This window comes from Mandrillus leucophaeus, unplaced genomic scaffold (genome assembly GCF_000951045.1).
Source record: "Mandrillus leucophaeus isolate KB7577 unplaced genomic scaffold, Mleu.le_1.0 Scaffold5, whole genome shotgun sequence".
NCBI lineage: Eukaryota > Metazoa > Chordata > Mammalia > Primates > Cercopithecidae > Mandrillus > Mandrillus leucophaeus.
Genome location: NW_012105364.1, coordinates 10,570,721 through 10,591,335, shown reverse-complemented (window position 1 = coordinate 10,591,335; position 20,615 = coordinate 10,570,721). Strand labels below are relative to the sequence as shown.

General features: G+C 39.0%; 1 protein-coding gene across 1 annotated transcript; it reads right to left on the bottom strand.

Annotated features, from left to right (window-relative positions):
- Positions 1-203: 203 nt before the first annotated feature.
- Positions 204-20,424, bottom strand: GPR37 (G protein-coupled receptor 37 (endothelin receptor type B-like)). Its single transcript, XM_011995937.1, has 2 exons — positions 18,221-20,424; positions 204-1,550 (listed from the first exon to the last, which is right to left on the bottom strand). The coding sequence occupies exons 1-2, from the start codon at positions 19,241-19,243 to the stop codon at positions 732-734; spliced, it is 1,842 nt and encodes a 613-aa protein (XP_011851327.1). The 5' UTR covers positions 19,244-20,424; the 3' UTR covers positions 204-731.
- Between the last annotated feature and the right edge of the window lie 191 nt (positions 20,425-20,615).

The window sequence follows — 20,615 nt, the reverse complement described above, 5'->3', positions numbered from 1 at the left end:
ATAAGTATTCAGAAGTAACTTGACATCTATACCTGAATATTAAAAATACAGCTTTGTTTTAACATACAACATAGTTTTATGAATCATGCATATAAAATACTGCTATTAGAAAAACTTCTTTATGACATAATGATTACCTGCCTTAAAAGAAAATAGGTTATAAAACAGTAAGGCCGGTTTTAAATTGTGCATAGAACCAGTAATTGTATCTTTAAGGCAATTAGAAGATTTATTGAATATTGGTTAAAAGTAGATTGACAATGACATTAAAGAATAAAGTGTAATTTATTTGGTGCTACTTTGTGAATGCTTCCAAGTACAAATCATCTCACAATACCATATACAACATACTTTCAATCACAACTCAAATATAAAATAACCTACAAAATCACATGGCTATAATCAATATACAATAATTGTATTTTTAAAAGAAGAAAAAACGTTAGCAATTTTAAGTTAAGTTGCAGTAACTTTTTTCAAATAAAATATTAGCACCATACCAGATAAAATGATCTAAAACTATTGGCCTTCTCATTCTTCTTAAATAACTAAATAGAAACTTTTTTTCAAAGCACAAATATTAATTTGCAAAATCAGTTCTACAGTAGTTAATATTTCTTTCTTTATTGTTTCTTTTTTGCATTTTTCCCTATAAGGAAAAACATGAATTAAAAACTTTCACGGGATATGAAAATCAAACAAATAAATCTGACCCAACCAAGTACTGTCCTTCAGCAATGAGTTCCGACAGAAGCAAAAGTGGACATTTCACGGCGTATGGTACTGAAAGGCGAGAGTTCGAGTTCTGTGGTGTACTCGTTGTCATTGTCATCACTGGTCACCGTTGAAGACTTCTGAATGCATTCCTCACAGCAACAGCAGCAGCACTCCATGAAGGCCCGACTGAAGGGTTTGCAGAGACAGAAAAGGAGGACTGGGGTGACACAGGACTTAAAGAACAAAAGGAACTGGCTGATGATATTTAGGAGGTCCATTGTCTGCTGCGAAACCCCTGTAGCCATGTAGGCAGTAACAATGTTGCAGATATTTTCAGGAATAATGCAAAATCCATATAAAATGGTCAGTGCCACTACCGTACAGTTCATCTGGCTCTCTAGCTGAATCTGCCGCTTATTCCCTCGGGTACAGGCTTTCTCTGCTTTGCGGATTTTCCTCGCAGTCACTAGAGAGCAGGTGATGGTGAAAAGTGTGGGCAAACAAAAGTAACAGCCAAAATACCACCAGAGTCTCGCACTGTCGTAGGTGAGGGCTAGAACATAGATGGTGTCCGGTAAATCAGGAGAGATCTTAATAACGCACCTTTCTGCTGGAGCTCGGCCACTAAACCCCAAATCCTCCTTGCTCAGCTGGCGGAGAACAACTTCTGGAAGTGCTAACAGTAGAGCTCCCACCCATATAACAGCCAGTTTGGCAGTTGTTGAGGAACAGTTTTCGATCATTTCATAGTACATCTGTACGTTGGTGGCAGCACGGAAACGGTCTATGCACAGAGCACATAAGGTGAAGGTGGTGACTCCCAGAGAAGCGACCTGTGGGGGAACAGAGAAGACATTTATTCCCAGTGTCCCCCGAAAGATCAAAGCACTAGGGAATAAATGCAGATTGGCAAAACCGTAAAAAAAAAAAAAAAAAAGGATACATAAATGAAAATAAGAGAGAGAGAACAGTTTTCCAGAATAAGGCATGGGTAACTGGGCTCAGGACATCAGCTGAATCATTGTAAGCATAAAAATAGAAAACAAACTGTAGTGAGTTGAGGGTCATGGAGTGCAGAACATTTAGGACTGGAAGGATCCATAAAGATCAGCTAGTCCAATCCCTTTTTATTATAGATAAGAACCCAGATACACTAAAAATCTTATTCACCACGAAAGTGTCTGCCACTAGGAGAGCTAGATAAGGAGTCAGGGTAGTGCAGAAATTCCCATTTTCATTGCTGACCAGGATGCTCATGTTTTCCAGTGTGAGGGTCAGTAGTGTGCCTTACACACAGCAAATACCAAAGAGTTTATTGTCTCCAATGGACTAAATGATGAGAGGGCTCCTCCAATTTTTCCTAAATGCAAAATAAAGTATGACAGTATTATTTTCAAAGGCATACACTTACGGAAAACAAGAAAGGGAAATTCTCCAGAGGCCAAAATCAAAAAGGAAACAAATTTCAAACAGGCCAGAGACTCCTCCCTGTTCATGCTGCATGTTTACCTAGGGGCACCTGCCAGTCCTGGTGAGGGCTTCAAGTTAGTTTTAGCTAGAAAAATGGGGCAAGATGCCCAGGTACACAGGGGCAGGAAACAGAGCTGGGGCCAATGTGGGTGGGGATTGGGTCAAAGACTCCCTATGAATTTGGAACTCTTCAAATGCTGACATCTTTAGAGGTGTAAGGAGATAATGAAGAAATCTGCCTGTATGACAGGATTTGGGTCTGGATGAACTGGGGGGAAAGGAGGCAAAAAATGGCAAATTCTAACCAGGAGCCTGAACTTACATGGTGTTAGGATCAGAATTTCCAGGATCTACGTGGCTCAGAAAACCCAAAATACAATTTAAAATAATCCCAGGCACCTGGTAAAAATCAAACAAATCCTCTCTGGAAGAATGTACTTTAAAACCGGACCTCAAAAAATCCTATAGTTAAAATTCAAGGGACACAGGTTCACAAAATCAAAAGTCACAATATGCAAGAGACAATTAGCCACTACGAATTTATATGCCAAAGATACAGAATCAGACATAAAAAATATATTTATCATAAAATAGGTATGTATATCAACTTTAAAGAAATAGGAGATACTTCAAAAAATCAAAGAAAATAGAACCTGTAAAAATACAGGAAAATATGCAGAAAGTAGCCAAAAAGAAGGTCTAGATATCTCAAACACAGGAAAATTTTGGAGCAGAAAACTCTTTGACAATAACCACATGAAAAACTGTCTTCAAAAAGGCACTGTTCTTCTAAGCATATGGTCCAGACATCTAAAAAAGTCAACATTTAAAGGTTAAGAACCAAAAATATGTACCTATTTTTTTTTCACATGGAGGCTTTCCAGGAATATAAACACATGCTCCTAATGTAAGCATGCTATCATTTCATTTACTTATAAAACACTAAGTATTGTACATGTACTCATATGGGGTAAACAGATACATATCCAACACAAGCATCCATTTATTGATATCAACTCTATGCCGAGCACTATGCTTGGTGTCGAGAAAATAGAAAGCTACAAGAAGCAGTCCCTTCCCTCAAGCACATCATAGTCAACCAAGATGGGGACGATGGTTCTCAAAGTTACAACATGAACACAGCAATCACCTGGCAATATTAAATCTACTTAAATATTTGGGGGAAAATTTAAGTAATTTAATATGTAATAAGTGTAGTCATTATCTATGTATTTAAACAAGAACAATGAGTAAAAGGTAAAATGTCAATAAGGTTTCAGATAAAATATGAGACTAAAAGAAAACTCTCTGGGTGGATGGAATGCTTTGGTCTACACCCCAGACAACTCGAATATATGCATTGGCTCTCCCCTGCCTGCTGGCAGGAAGGTTTAAGAAGCATGGTATAGGCCATTCCCTGGCAAAGGGGCAGGGGAAATGTAAGTATAATGTTAACATCTAATTTTTTAAAAGTCAAAGGGATGATGTTCACAAAAGGAAAACCATTTGTCATACAGTTTTAGTACTCAAAACATTAGTTGTTTATCTACTACATTCAAGCTGTCACTCTCCCCAGAGCTATGGCAAGTTGCCTTGTGGATTTCGACAGTTTCAATGTCAAATATTTTCTCCTTGTACGCTACATATCAGACGGTGTCTACTAGTTCTAATACGGAAAATAAGGACATTGTATGTATGCCCTGACTACTCTCATAACTATTAGTGGAGACAGTCTGAAAATGAGGTATAATGAGGTGTTACCTATATTAAAAGCAAAAATGAAAAAAATGTGGCTAGCAAAGCTCTAGATCAGTGCAGATAAAGAGGCACGACTGGACTTATCACCACAATTCTTATTCTCCAAACTTTTAAGAAACATCAACCTAATATGACTTCAAATGACCAAAAAAAAAAAAAAAAAAAATCTCCACTTTCACCTTTTAATAATTAACTTTCAAACTAAAAATTGTTCACATTGATGAAAATTTGTTTTGCATCTATGCTGGAGGCACAAAATAATTCTAAAATTGAGGTCCACATTGTACAACTGTCTTATGATTATGTTTTAAAATGTCAGCAATTGCCACACTTGAAGACATCTAAGAATGGCTGGCCACTTTCTAAAATTCTGTATCAAACAGTATCACATAGAAATTACAGTACATTAATTTATAGATTTTTGAAACGACATTTGTATACCAGTTTTTCAAATGTTTTGATTCATTTCTCTTAGGTCTGTTAAAAACAAAACAAAACAAACAAAACTTCTTCAACTATCAGAAACCCTCGTCAAGTCTTTCGTGCCATCTTCACTAAGGCAAATCTGTGTGCATGCTTCCCCGTCACTTTATAGCCCAAGTGAGTCCACATAAACAAAGCTACCAAAGTTTATGCTATGCATCCTTTTGAAATCATGAATAGGATTTCTATTAAAAGGAAAGTTCAGTAACATAAAAATACTGGAGACTCTGAGGAGAGGCAATCTGTTAGGGGCTCAGAACATCTGTTTGCTTGGTGGTTTTCTATCATTACTTGCTAAGAACACACAATGCACAAAAGATAGCATCTTCTCTATTAATCTCCCTAGTTTTAAATCTACAGATTGAAAAAATATGGATCAATTATCACAAATGCTAGTAACTGCATACCTAACTCCAGGAAGTTACAGTCTTTAATGAAAGGTAATGGCAAATGCGTGTGGGTGGACATGTATTAAGATGGGTGTGTTAGATTACCAGCTCCTTAGATATCAGAAGCTGTGCTGCACATCCGCTCTTAATTAGAAGATGTTAACTGCCTAAGAAAGCAAAACAATGTTTTTCCAGGTCCTTTACCTTCAATCTCATAAGATAACAAAAGCCAGGACAAATGTTAAGCAAGATTTACATGTGTTCCAACTTATCGTCAGGAATTCTACACTTGTTTTATCTGAGGATGCTCAATTCTTCATATTCCCAAAAGCGTTAGTACCAAGTCAAAAGCTCAAACATACATGATTTGTAGTCTTTTTGATAAATCATGAATTAAGGAATCATCCCCAGATTTCATATACAAATTTCAAAAAGCTCCTATATCCAGGCTCCTGTTTTCAAATTGAACTTTTCTCTGATGGTACTCTCTGCAGTTAGGATCCAGCTGCAACAGGGTAAACAGTCCAGAAAGGTCACAAGAGCAACAGTGAAAGTTGCTGAAGGTGCCAATGAAGAAAGTAGCCCTGCTCCAAATGTAGCCAGCACTTGGGACGCAGTTGCCAAGAGCAACTGCAGCCCAAATGCCAGTCCTAGACATCTACTCTCTCCTGCTGCCACTTCCTGCAGTGATATCATTTCAGATCTTTTTTTCCGTAAATTCACTTATGTACTATATTTTAGGGTGTGAAAGAGCAAGAAATGTACACAGGCCCTCTCTGTACTTCTCCGAATTATTTATAGGAGGCTTTAAACATGTGTAAAGAATTAACTGCACATCTCAGAAATTAATTGATAAAAATCATACGAATAATGAGTGGCGTTCTAATTTCTGCTTACCCAAACATGAAATCTATCCATGTAATTAAAATTCCTAGATGTTGGAGCAACATGAAAAGATTTCTATCACAATTTTGAAATATACTTGTTTACATACAGCTTATTAAAAATTCTACCAAGATGAATAGTGCAATTATGTGCAATTATAAAACTGCATCATGAACGCCAGATCTTCTGCATTTAATGCCCACATCTGATTGCTAAAATTCAATATCACCATGAAATATGCTCTTGGGAGTAAAGCTGTTAAGCATTGGCTTAGATGGGTAGTTCTTTGAAGCAACATCCTGAGAGACTGAATGAGTAAGATGCAATCTCTTATTAATTAAACTGCAATGGGAGGAATAATTAACAGCAACAAAAGCAGAACTGTAAACACTTTTCATAGACAAGACTATTAACTTTGAGAATTTCAAGATCAGAGGAAACTTAGAAACACAATTTTAACTATTGGTGAAAATACGATATTGAGCATTTTGAGAGGATTGGCATTAGAATACAGAGATGGCAAAGGAATCAAAATAAACAACTCTAAGATCTTTCAAACAACAATGTTCTGCGCTTCTTTGTGTCCCAGAGTAACAGCAATAAAGCTCCTTCAGCTCCCACCCAGTCCACATGTGGAGCAGTGAGGCTCTGGATGCCAAAGGAAGGGGTTTAGGGTCATTCTTCTTGATCACCCCTAAAGTGTCCCAATTTTAGTATCATTATGCCTTTATTGAACACTGTATTACTAGCAAAGAGACCACTGCATTAGCACAATGCTATATGTGTGTGTCTTGTCTTTAAGAGAGAAAGAGAGAGTACCTACAAAATATACTGTAGCTGCTGCTGGGAACAATGATGAATATAGCAGGTATTTTATCCTCAAAAGGTTTGGAATCCATGACAGAATTTCTTGACTATCTCCCACCTGCTACCATGCAGCCAGCAAGTTGCTTTATATATGGAATGACTCATTACAGTCTACTAGGCAGAGAGGATTCACTAACAGTTTCTGGCATGCTTGCTGTGACTCCCCTTGATCTGGGATATACCCATGTATGCCTGGAGACTGCAGTTGAGAATCACTAGTTTAACAAGATTGGAAGACAAACATAATTTCACAATATCTCTTAGGGAAATTGCTACAGATGTCTAACTAGCTTTACAGGCTGACCAAATTGTAAAACATCTCCTGATAAATACTTGCATTTCAAGAGACGTGATCTAAATCTTTGCAAATATCATCTATGTCCTACTTAGTCTATTAGACTAGGATAACTTTGGGATTGTCAGTTTGACTGTTTATTAACAACGCAGTACAGTAATGATTTGTATTTTAACTGAAGTATCTATTTAAATCCGTGCAATAGAAGGATGGTACAAAAAGGAAAGAGAACTTGAAGACCACCTGAAATTCATGTCTAAATGTACTCTTTGTTACTCTTGACATACACAGTAACTCTTATAAAGTTGTAAAAGTTTGCTCCCGTGTGGGAAAAAAAAATAGCCCAGGAATGATTGCCATTAGCTTTATATGTTACTTTAGTCATTTAGAAAATCATTAAATAAATCATTTAAAGTTTGGATGGGTTTCTTAAGTTTTTTCTTATATGATAATATAGAGATAACAAATAGATAAATTTTCTCTTACAATGATATAATTTTAGAGGTAAAATTTATGCTATTACAATATTTGCTCATTTGGAGATTTATAAGATACTGGAGAATGAATACTAAGGGCTTAAATCACTCATAAAATAATTTTATTATATTCTATATTTTGAATGTTTTTCTAACTCTAACAAAACTCCAGTTTGAAGTCATCTAAAAAGGCTTATTCCCAATTACAGTCAAAGTGCAATTGGCTCAATTTAATGATCCAGATATTTCAAGCGACATTCCAGATGTTCAATATTCAAGCGACATTCAATACCCTGACAGATGAGTCCTCATCTTTTCCTTGCCTCAGTCTTCTTAAGAAGGAGCAAGGTAATATGTATTTCTCCCCTTATTTGTGGATGCTGATAGGATACACTATGAAAGCCAACTGCAAAGTGAAAAAAGAAACCTATAAAGTATGGAGGATTTTGAAAATATAATGGAAGGTTTTGTGAATGGTTTCTTGAGTTACCTTTTAAATTTTGTTACAGAAAGAAACCAACAAAAAACAGGTAGTTTGGTTAGGATAATGAAGGAGTACAAATACAATCACCTGCATGGAAATGATACGGGTCCTCATCTAGTCCCTTACCACCACTGGCAAGACTGAATTTAGAGAAATCCAACTTGGTAGTTATGAGAACCATAAATATACCTCAGCTTTCAAATATTTTGTCCCTCTGTTAAACTTGTATTTATGAGATCATGAGTTCCAAATTTTGGTTCAGCACCTATGCTGTCCAACTTAAGACAGCTACTTTATACCACTGATGAGAAATTAACCCAGTCAGTAAGTTATATGACAACAATGACTTTGGGGAAAGATTCAGAGTGAAACTATCTCTTGATAAAATAAGAAAAAGTGTATTGCTCTTTCCAGTAATTTTAATTCCCATGTTTCCCTAGGTTTCTGTTAAAAAAAAAAAAAAAAGTACAAACAGAAAGAAACGTATAAGGCAAAATACTTAATAAAAGGTATAAAGCATACTTTATAAGTCAACATATAACTAGATTTCATTTGTCCCACTGCTCAAGTCTTATTTAAAGCGACTATCAGGACCTGAGGAACCTGGGCTACCATTGCCACTTTGTGCTTAAATGTCTGTTCATTCAAAATGATATGAAGAAAGAGCCCATGGATGCTTTACGAAAAACAGTAATCTACAGAGATCCTGTCTTAGCTATTGCTGCATTTCTCAGAAGCTTACTGCAGACAAGTAAAAAAAAAAAAAAAAAAAAAAAAAGATTAAAAATGAGAATAAGATGTGAAATAGACAACACAGAGCCCATAAAATACAAGTCATAAAGTAAATTGTGTCTTTCGCCAAACTTTCTGGTACAAATCAGTGATAACACTGATGGGGAAAGAAAAAACAAAACAGTGTCCTTCTAAGCAAAATTGCCATCCTATGAAATTGAATCTACATGCTCAAGTACAGTGAAGTGACTAGAAAACACTGATTTTTATAAAATAGGAAAATTTCTAACCAAGGTCTTGTTAACTGCATTCTAGCCTGGCTTATAGTTTACATAAAAAATATTTAAGTACATCTATTTATGTGCTGTCCTTTGTTTATAAGTAACCCTCAAAACAAGGGCATTATTGTTATGAAAACCCATTCATTTGGGTCGTGAATGATAACCTATTATGTCAGTGGTTACAGGCCTAACAACCAGTCAGGAAAAGAGCAGGATGAGCACAGGGTAGAGCCTCTAAATGGCTGGAGCTTGTATGTCTTTGGCTTCTTCTTGCATTTTTCCATTATCCTTGTCCTTGCAGCATTTCAGGGCAGCTTCCCATGGGAGATACTTTTTTGAGCACGAGTTGGGGAGCACGTTTATCAGAGCCACTGTTTATCAGACTGCTCTGAATAAGATGACCTTTTCCAAAAGGTCTTCATTTTCGAGTGTATGCAGATCATGATACTGTGGCAGTGACACACTTAGAGTAGTATTTCTAAACCAAAAACAGAGGAGAGACTTTCCCCATCCCTTACATCCGTGCACACACTGCTTGTGCACTCTCTGGAATGAAACAGAACTCTGGCAGCCACTCTTCCACAGTCAAAGGGAAGGCTTCTTATCCTTATAAACTGATATTTAGTCTGATATGCCCACATACAATAAATAACCATTTATTTCTAATATACTCAGACTATTCCATTTGTATGTGATTCCCAACGCTGGGGCGGGGGGGAAATATTTTGAAAGCATCAACTATCAACTGTCATTGCTGCCTCATTCTCTACTTTCTTTTCTTTTGTGTAAGCTTGATACCATGCTTTACTTATTTTAAAAACCATTTAAGACTATTTAAAAATCAACATATTCTCCCAAAACTTGTCTTGATTCCATAAATCCTCTTTCCCTTTATAGTCCTATCTTGAATTAAGGTTTCTTACCAATTATCACATCTATAGCACAGTACATTCCTTATATGGGTTAAAAAAATTCATTTAACTACAACCTGTCTAACATGTTATAATTCTTATCAATCTGTCAGGTGTTTATTAAAATAAAAATGTAAATGAAGCAAGATTAGCATCATTTTGTCTTAAGATATAAACCATCTATATTAGATTCTAAAGATTTCATGTTTATTCTCAGTAATTACAAAATCATTTCAAAATGTAATATTTTCCCCAAGCCCACAGTCCAGTTTTCAATCTTTGGTATTATTATGATGTTCCTAATCAATCTTAAAGTGACTTGGAATTTCAGTTGTTTACCCTGGGGTTCTGATAAGTTTCCAAAAAGTAGTAACACATTTTTACATATTTCCCTTTCTGGCTAATGACATTGATTTGCATGATTGTGAATTCAAACTAAAAACAAGATTATTTGTATTTAGTTCATCAAGATTTTAATAAAATTGAAAAATCCTATTTTAGGACAAAATTTATCTGCTTTTAACCAAAATTTCACCATTGTTAGTCTGTTAAGGAAGTTTCTTTCTTGATGCAATCTTCTTATAAAAGGCAGTTATTTCTAAATCACATATCCTGATGCGAATTGGCTTATCAGATGCTTTTCCTATGTAAAAAGGATTTGAACTAGGGAGACTATAGTAAAGATAGGCCCTGAAGATGGGAATTGACGAGGAAGGGGCTATTTTGAAAAAAAATTTAAAAAGTAACATCCCTGAGTAGAGTCACAGACCTAATGAGAATGTCTCATTCTAGGCAGGGATCAAATCAATGACCCTGGCCTCATTAATGAATGTTATGAACCATCCAAGTGTACAGATAACACTGAAAACTATCACAAATTTACAAATGGAAAGTATTCTGTCTCAAGAACAAGACTGGCACAGTGATCATATCCTGCATTTTATGGAATTTTTATGAAAAGTATCTACACTTACTTTGCAAATAAAAAAAAAGACCTTCCATATTTGAGGTTGCAGCAATCCCATTCTCAACTCCACTCTGAAATTTTGGATGAGATCATCTCTTCTGGCACAAAGAATATTATTCCAATTAGGATATTTAAGAGTTAGTCTTGGCAACAAGGTTGAGTTCATTATTGGACCTTGGCAGGTCAATTCTTGGGAAGTGAAATGACAGGCGCATCCCTGGAGGATGGAGCAGAAGTGTAAAGGCAGAGACAAACTGCACTGCGTAGCTGCCTTCCCATACCTCTCCCACAGTCTACATCCCAGACACAGGTCCATGTGCTTCCAATGGGATACCGTTAACTCAGGTTGCAGCACATAAGATGAATGCCATTAAAGGTGTAAAAACTGTATCAAGGTCCAGGCAGCCTAAGTATGAAAGCAAAGGTAGACCCTCACCCACTCAGCCTTCCGTAAACTCAAAAGCTTATATCTGTTTTACTTCTGCAGACCTATTTGCTTTCTTGTCTCTGTGGAAGGATACTTTGCTGACATAACAGGATACCTTGGAAGCCCTCAGGAGCTCACAATAAATCTTCACTCTGATTATGTGCTTGAGAGATGAATCTAATTTTGAGGAAATCCATTCATCATGCTCCCCTTTCCTCACCTCCACAATGGAGTCTAAAGTATCCCCCTTGTCCATCTTCTTTCTTAGGTTCTCTAAGGTCAAATTAAATAATTTGTATATGTTTTGATATTTTCAGAAGAAAAGAACTAAATTTAATATACTGTTATTACATTGCCAAATAAGCCATACATTTAAGTAAAATGTTTAATTTTGACTTATTTAGTGTCCTTATAGCTAATAAGGACTAACTGTAATGCAGGGATAGTTATCCTAGGCACTGGCACAAATTCCTATTTTAAAAGAAATTTCTAGTACTGAACTATCTGCTGAATTATTTTGCCAATTATTATTATGGGCTTTCTATCCTGGGAAAGCTAAAGAAAACAAAAAAGGCAAGAATTAAAACATTTTCATATTTGTAACTTTTCATCATGGATCTAGGTTGTATGGGCATTTATGAAGATTAGTAGTAAGAATATAATTGAAAAGAATTAGAGGGAGCACAGTTTTCCCTTTAATTTCTCCATCTCTGGTCATAACAAGTACAACTGTGACCTGACCCAATTCAGTGCCATTTCTGAGCTTCCACGATGCTTTGTTCAAACCTCTATTATAATATTAATCATGGTGTAGAACATTACTTTACTTTTCTGTAATTTTAATGGCAGTGGTTCATCTCTGATATTCATCTTTGGAAACTTTTCTCCCTCTTCCTCTACTGCCTTCTCCTTCCCACTCCTAACATAGTACCTCACATACAAGAAAAACCGGGTAAACATTTGATAAATTAATGAATGGTGAACAAATGAATGAATGATGACATCTATGTAAAAGGATTACAGAAAATAATAAAGTATTCAAATTGCTCTTTAATCAGTTATTGGGTGCTGCTGTTTTATATATAATCCTTAAAAGCTGAATGCCAGACAATATCTACAGAAGGGAAGTAAAATAAATCAATTTTCCTATTTATACTTCATTGATAAGCTTTAGAAAAGGACACGCTCTCATTACAATCAATGGCTAAGGAAACTATTTGGATTTCTTATTTGAATACTATAAAGCTTTCCTTTCTTGTGTAAGATCTAAATTCAGTTAACTTCACCATACATCATTCAGAAATGAAGTTATAAATAAAAACACACTCTAAGAAACACTTTTCTTCCTGTTAGAGTCATCAGCTAAATATTTTCATTTGCATGAGAATATACAAAATGATTACTAAAAGATTAATGGGAAATCATAAAATACTTGTTCAGCACCATTCTCATATATTGAGTACATTTTCCCTAAGAATACTATTAGTAACTTTAAAATTGCTCATAGAACAGTATGTTTCCACTTAAAAGTCCAGCAGAATACCTAATGGCTAATCCACCTCTCAAAGAAAATTTACCATATGCCATGATAAATGTTCTATTACTTGAATGCAGGCGTTCTAGGGAAATCTGTGTAGAATTGGATAGGTGTATGGCACTATCATCTTCAACCTCCAAACACCCTTCCTTTCTTACTTGTCAGTGCTAGCTACAACCTAAGACAATGAAAGAGCCATTTATTCCACTCAATTTAAAGCCAGTATTTCTAAAGTCATTGGAGAAGCTGGTTCCTCTCATTAGAAAAGATTCTAGACTTATCACAAATTATCCCCAGACCAGAGGCCATGGTAAGACATGTTCCCTTTATTCTCCCTCCACCTCTGTGCAGGAATTTTGTATCCCAGTAAAATAAAAATACAGTTAGATCTGGGGTTATCTCATTATAATTATTTGAAGCCTTCTGCTCTACAACACACCATGGAGGTGTGAGTTCTTTAAACTAAAGAGAATCTCAATCATTCAAAACCTCCAATTAATGTACAAACAGACCTTAATCTGTTATCTGGGATCTGGGTCAGATGATACCTTGATTCTGACTTCCATTAAATAATGAGCAAAGATTCATTCCAGTTGCCATATTCGATGTCTGAATTATTTGAATTTTTTTTTTTTTTTTTTTTTTTTTTTTTTTTTTTTTTTTGACACAGGGTCCCACTCTGTCAACTAAGCTGGAATGCAGTGGCATGATCATGGATCACTGCAGCTTCAACCTCCAGGGTTCCAGCAATCCTCCCACCGCAGCCTCCTGAATGGTTGGGACTACAGGCATGCACCACCATATCCCACTAATTTTTGTATTTTTTGTAAAGATGGGGTTTGCCACGTTGGCCAGGCTTATCTTGAACTTCTGGGCTTAAGCAATCTCCCTGCATAGGCCTCCCAAAGTGCTGGGATTACAGGGGTGTGCCACCACACCTGGCCCAAATTATTTTGTGTTAAACACTTGTTAGATTCCTAAGTGAATGGTAGTTATGGTAGGGAACTCCTCTGCCATTCTCCTATTGCAATCCACACTCACACATATCTCCACCTCCCCCAATACACATAAAAGCATACTACATATACAACTTTTGTTTTGAGTATAGTTTTTTTCTTGTGACTATGTAATAAACCACTTCAAAATGATGTGTCTAGGAGGATGGCCATCATCTATCCAAATTTTCTTCTCTCCTATCTGGCTTCTCCTACCATTTCATTTGTCCTTGGTCTTTATGAGATTTATTACTAGGCCATAAAGATGTCATAATCCTGGAATAGAAAAGGAAAAGTCATCAACTACAACAGTTCCCAGAACATTCTCACTCACAGCGATATTAAACATCATAAAACTTCCTTTCTCACAATAGACCCTGGAAGCTGGGTGCTATCCTCAAGCTTTAGGCCAATGAATTAAAATAGAAAGAGGAGTTGAATGCAAATTACAAAGAGTATAGTTTTTACTTAAGAAATATCTCCTATTTTTCTACACAAACCCAAATCTCCCCCAAAATTCCATGATTCCCTTCAGATTATGCTAATACTCAAGCTGTAGAGGAGAAAGAACTGTGGTAGAAAAGAAAAATAAAGCAAAAGAGAAGCTAGGAGAGAAAAATTGTAAAAATCAATCATAATCAATTGAGAATACAATTTAAAATTAACTATGAAAAATTTTAAAATAAAAACACTGGAAAAGGTTACACATATTACTGGAAAATGGTAAGTGTTACATCATAAATCAATAAGAAGGTATTATACATAGTTTTTTTAAAAAGGAAAAATAGCCAAGAAATAAATTAGTATAAGAAAGTAACAAGTGAAGGAAAGACAAAATTTAGAAATATGAAAGGAGACAAGATGTCAAACAATTTTTAAAAATCTTGAGGTCAGAGGCAAAATTTTGGAGGGGGATTTGGAGAAAGTTTGAACGAATGTAATATATTTGTAATGTCCTTCACCAATCTAACATACTTCATGATTTTAAGAACATAAAATGTAACCTATGTAACTTTTTGGTCATTAAAGTAATCTTGCTAGGCTCATTAAAAAGCATAGTTGTCTCAGATTATTGCAATTTTAAAAATTTTAATTAACTATCAACTGCAGAACTTACTGCAGAAATTACTGAGAAACAAGATGAAACCTAAGAACAAAAGAATCTATACATTTCATTATATAACAAATGATGTTTACAGGTTTTTATTTTTTCCTGTGTCGTGGATAAAAAAAAAAAAAGAAAAAATGTTTCAGATGCCAAAGAGCAGAAAGGAAAACACTCACTGGATAAAGCTTGTGCTTCATACATGTTTGTCTAATCAGCAAATATAAACATGAAGCATTGAGACCAAGGGTCTGGTGGCTACTGACTAGGTATATATGTTTAGGATAGTCTCGGAGCTTCAAATTTCATCTTTAAAATGAGGGAGTTGGATTAGAACATTATCTATGTCTGATTTAACATGACTGTTCAAAAGCTACTGTAAGCTGGGCACCATGGCTCACGCCTGTAATCCCAGAACTTTGGGAGGCAGAGGTGGGCAGATCACAAGGTCGAGAGACCAAGACCATCCTGGCCAACATGGTGAAACCCCGTCTCTACTAAAAATACAAAAAAAAAAATTAGCCAGGCGTGGTGACACGCACCTGTAGTCCCAGTTACTCGGGAGGCTTAGGCAGGAGAATAGCTTAAACTGGGGAGGCAGAGGCTGCAGTGAGCTGAGATCGTGCCACTGCACTCCAGCCTGGAGACAGAGCAAGACTCTGTCTCAAAAAAAAAAAAAAGGCCACTGTAGTGGATGCTGTGGTTTTCCACCCAGATAGCTCCCTCTAAAGTCCTTCAAGAATTGAAGCACTGATTCCTCCAGCTGTTGGGGCTATTGGTTGACAGTGCTTAGCTGCATCTCTCTCTAGGAATTGCCCTTGACCAAAGAGATCCACCCAACTCAAGGTTATACCCCAACCTGGGAGCGGCCTTGCATCCAATGCCTTACATCTAATGACTGGTCCATAAAGAGATGTAAAGGCTGAGCCCTCTTGCCCCGATTTAGGATATGGCTGCATGGCCATCCCAGCCCTAAAGCTCCTAATGGTGTCAGCTGAGGTCTTTGTGGCAACTGCATCACAGTTCAACTTCTCCCTTTGCCCAATCCTGCTTTCTTCCTTCCCTAATAGGTGTTGAACCTGAGAGCACAATCCAATAAACTTGATGCACCAATAAATCTACATCTCAGGACCTGTTTTTGCAGGAACCCAACATACGAGAGACCCTAAATACCTCTTACTTTTGTGAAAACATCAGTGCCTCCTGGAGACACACTTTTATTTTGACATTTGGGCTGTAGTTCTTGCTCTCAGTAATCAGGAATTATGAAGCCAGCAATATTGTCCAATAATTATTTGTATAAAACATTATAAAATTATTTCAGAGTAATAAGAATTAGGTAGAAATATAGAAACGCTATATATTAAAATTTTCACTCACTATTTTAACAGTAAAAATGTATATTATACTCTAATTTAAAAAATATAAAGAAATGAGTGAATTTTTTAAGCCTTTGATTCTCTAAGAAAAATAAACGCTAGCACTAATAACTGAAAAATAGAGAAAGCTATTCGGATGGGGAAAAATTAAGCAAAAACACAGAAAGTAGACGATTTTACTAATAATAAGAGGTAAAAAACAAAGCACTCTTGAGGAACTAATTAAATTAAAAAGTGAAATACAAATGAAAGTATTACATTCATAAAAACTCAGAATTATGGAAAAAGAAAATTAAAATACATACATAATAAATGCCATTGCTCAAAATGCTTATATCTCATTAAATTAACCAAAGTCTTTATATTCTTTCCTGAATTTGATATTCTTTTAAGGTGTTCTTTCAAGAACTTTGATGTTTTTTTTTTTTCTTTCCCCAATTTCTTTTTTCTGTCCTACTGTTTTTCCTCTAATGTATACAGATTTCTACATGTCCAGTACATTTCCAGTGAGATAAACCAATACACTTCTCTGTCATTGAGGTACCTCTCTTGTCCGCTTTATACTTTTGTCTTTTTTTTGCATAAGTCGATTTCTTCTGATAAAAAAAAAAAAAAGAAATTTGAAACTGACCTTGAAGAGGCAGTTTGTTAAATAGACACGTATTCTCTAACATGAGTTCAACTGCCTCCTTCACAATTCAAAAATGAACTGTCTACCAAACAAAGTAGATGTTTCAGAGATACGCCAAGCTTGGCAACAGGAGAACTCATGGATGCCACTAAAGTAGCAACAGCTGATTTCATAGTCATGGAATGATCCTGCACCTGATCCCTGTCAGGATAACAGAGGGTCTTATTTACTGTCTCCAGCTTTGGTCCGTCTAAGTAGGTACTGTTTTCTGTTTACTTATCCCCCAGCTTTAGGCCTGGAACAATGTTGAACATAGTGTCACAGGCCCTGGTGCCAGACAGGATCAGGGGCTGTGGAATATTTACAGTTTCCCTTCTTCTGCTTCCATAAATGAAATGGACAGTCTGAATGGAGAAAATCAAGGGCCAGCTGGCTAAAAACACAACTGGCAGCAAAACAGTTGGGCCCCTTCCAAGAGCTGGTGTTTAAAGAGAGGCCATATAAAGAGCAAATTCCACCTACCACAATAGTGGGCCAGGACACTAGCTGTAGGATGAAACACTCAGTTTCACTCAAAATGATTTTTGTTTCCAAAGTTTGGAAACTAGATGTGCCCCCTTCTTCTCAAGAAATTTTCTAGTCTTAGGTTCAATCCCTTAAAATAGCCAATCTTTCCACCTATAACAAATGACAAATGTATAACTTTGAGAATGTTAAACAAATTGTGGCCAAAGTCTTATTTTTGCTTAAGTTCACGCAAACACACAAAAATAAAATTAAGAAACCAAGATGAGAAAAGAGAGAAACAAGAAATGACTTTAAGAATTTAGATGGGATAGCATGGAAGACAGCCAGACACTTAAACTAATTTGAAAGGTTATTAATATATAATTAGGCCAACTCACAAAGAAACATAATTTGCTTTCTTTCTTCCTTTCAATAAAATATTACTCCAACTTTGGTGTTTAAGAAAAAAATGCAATAATCTTCTTGGGGGAAAAGTCACATTGAAGCACTAGATAACTAGTAAATAAATGCTAATGATTTTTTTTTTTTTTTTCCTTGTAGGCTGTAATGATGACAACCGTAGGCTGGCCATTCATTTAACCCTAAAATCTCTGACAAGTGCCAAATCAGAAATATGCATAACACCATATTCAGGGAGATAGATTTATACACAAAACAATTCTGTATATTGTGAGATCATCATTTTTTTTTTACAGCACAGGAGCAGATGAATATGATTTCGCGAAACTGCCTCTTTTTGTACATATATACATGCATAAATGATTGAAAAGAGAAATGAAAGAGGGCCCCAGATAAAAAGGAAAGGCGTTCAGCTAGGTAGTTGCATCCAGCAGCAGTTCTCTGATGCCATAATTCCGAAAACAGATAAAGCCAATAGCTTGAGACCCCCCTGGAAGGCATTACCTCTATATAGGGCACGATCTTGCAGGAGAAGTCCTCCAGCAGCCACTTCTTGGTCAGTTCGTGGAAGATGACCAGTGGAAGGCAGAAGAAGATAATGAGAAAGTCCCAGAAGGCCAGGTTGGCCAAGAGGGAGTTGGAGATGCTCCGCATGTAGTAGTTGTGACACACGATGCACATCACCGCCAGGTTGCCAATGATGCCGGTCCCGAAGATCACCACGGACAGACACATGACCGCGTAGGCTCCATAGGACTCCTGGGTCAGCGGGTAGAAGGGGTTCTTCAGTCTCACGCGCCGGTTCGTGCTGTTTCCCCGGCGGGGACCCCCAGGCTCATGGATTCCTTCACCCAAGGACCCATTCTGGGCCAGCGCCCGGCCCGGGAGTGCAATTGTACGCCCTTCGTGCCCCGCCGGTCCATTGGCCGTCTTGGGTGGGGGTTTGTGGTGGGAACCTTGGAGTTTCCCGGCTCTCCTTGGCCAGTAAAAAAGATCGTTAGCTCCGGGCACTGTCTTCACACTCTGCTCCTGGCTGCGCCCGGAAATGCCAGCGCCTCTGGGACCCTTCTCTTCCTCCTCTGAGATCTGAAGGAAGAGCTGGAGGGCCGTGGGGCTCCCTCTCCCCAAACTTTCAGGAGGCTCCTGACCCCGAGCACCTTTCCACCTCCAGGGGCCAGGTGGCCTGGTTGGAGGTCCCGGGGGTCCAGCTGCCGACGCCTCCGCCCTTCTGCCTGCAGCCGGTTCACGGCCCGGGGCAGCTGGCAGGTCCCAGGAGGGCGCCGCAAGCACCGCTGCCCCATGCTCCTCCCTGGGTGCTCGGGCTCGCAGAACGTCTCTTGCAGAATTTCCTGGTCCCCAGACGTCCCTGCCGCGGCGCTGGATCACTATAGGTGAACAGTTCTCCCCCAGACAAGTTTCGTTCCTGGACGCAGGGGCGAACCCGAGGGCAGAAGAAGCAGACACCTTGAGCAGTAACAGAAGCAGTAGCCGCGACATGCGGGCGAGAAGCGCGCCCGGGGCTCGCATGGCTTGGTGAGGGCACACCCGGCAGCCGCTGCTCCTGCTTAGTTAGGATCGACACCTGCTGCCGAAGTTGCTGCTGAGAGTTAGGCACATGTCACATACTCACCCCCGCCCGGGTAGCGGGGAACCGGAGATTACGGGGATAGCGGAAGAAGGGTCTTGGGGGTCACACACACGCCCAATACAATCCTTCCTCGTTTGGCATCTTGTGCATTTCTCAGCCAAATTCAGTCCCAGCGAGGTGTGCCCTCCAAGGTTCGTAGAGGGAATAGGCTACTCCCGGTGACTGACCTTGAAAAGTTGCAATCAACACCTGACTGTTGATTATGTTGAGACTCGGGGGAGCCCAGACGAAGCCCCACACTCCTCACTGCCTTTGGGTAGGGGTGGTGGCCTTCTTGGTAACAACAGTTGCTCTGCTTATTTACATCCTTTCGACAGTGTTTTATCCAGTTGCAAGCCGAGGTCTCTAGAGGAAAAGAAAAACAAGTCCCCCTCCCCCAGACGACTGGCAGTCAAAACCCCGCTCCCAGCTCGCTGGAAACAGGTTGCAAACAGTCGGAAGCAGAGCTGATGCGCCGGCGAAACTCTTGCCCCACCGAACCCCAGCGACTTGAGAGCCTACTGCTGCCGAGAAGAAGCGGGATTCCAACCCCGCGGCCACTGTCAAAGTTGCTTCTCCTCCAGCTCAAAGTTGACGACGGGGCGAAGCGGGCTGCTGGACGGCGTGCCGCCGCAGAGAAGGAAATCGTGGGGAGAAGGGAGAGAAGAGGGCCCCTGCCCGTCGGTGGACAGTGCCGCTGGCCGCGGGAGCTAGTCACTGCCACAGCGGGCGCAGCCGGGGCGGGGAGGGTGGTGCCTGGAACCGCCGCGGGCCAGGCAGTGCGCGGCCGGGAAGGGGAGGTGGCCCGGCTTCGCCCTCGCGCTCCAGTTGCTGCGCGCGCCCGCGAAGCTCGACTCTTCGCTTGTTGCCTCCTCCCACTCCTTCGCCTCCTTCTCGGAGAGATACTGGTTTGTGGGGAGACGGGATCCCCTGGTGGTTCACCACTCACTAAACCCACACACGTTTCATTCAAGCCATTTGTAGCGGCTTCCACTCCGAGGAGCTGGGAGGGAACAAGGGCGGAGGCGCGGAGCCTGCGCGGCTCGAGGCTAGGGATGGGCGGGACAGGTTAATTCCCCAGATGTCGAAACCAGCCTGACAGGTCCCCGAGCCCGGGCTGGGGGCGGGTGCGGGGCGGGAGTGGAGGGTGGGGGTGGGAACCGGAATATGAGAGGGGTCAGGGGAGGGAAGGGAAGAGGGTAGCACGGGAGAGAAGAGCAGGGTCCCCTCCAATCTGTCGCGGCTGATGCGCATGCCCAGGTCTCAGCTCTA

Coding starts and splice junctions, on each gene's coding strand:
- GPR37 (XM_011995937.1), bottom strand. CDS start 19,243: ATGCGAGCCCCGGGCGCGCTTCTCGCCCGCATGTCGCGGCTACTGCTT. Junction 1,551..18,220: donor AGATCGTGCCCTATATAGAG/GTAATGCCTTCC, acceptor GTTCCCCCACAG/GTCGCTTCTCTGGGAGTCAC.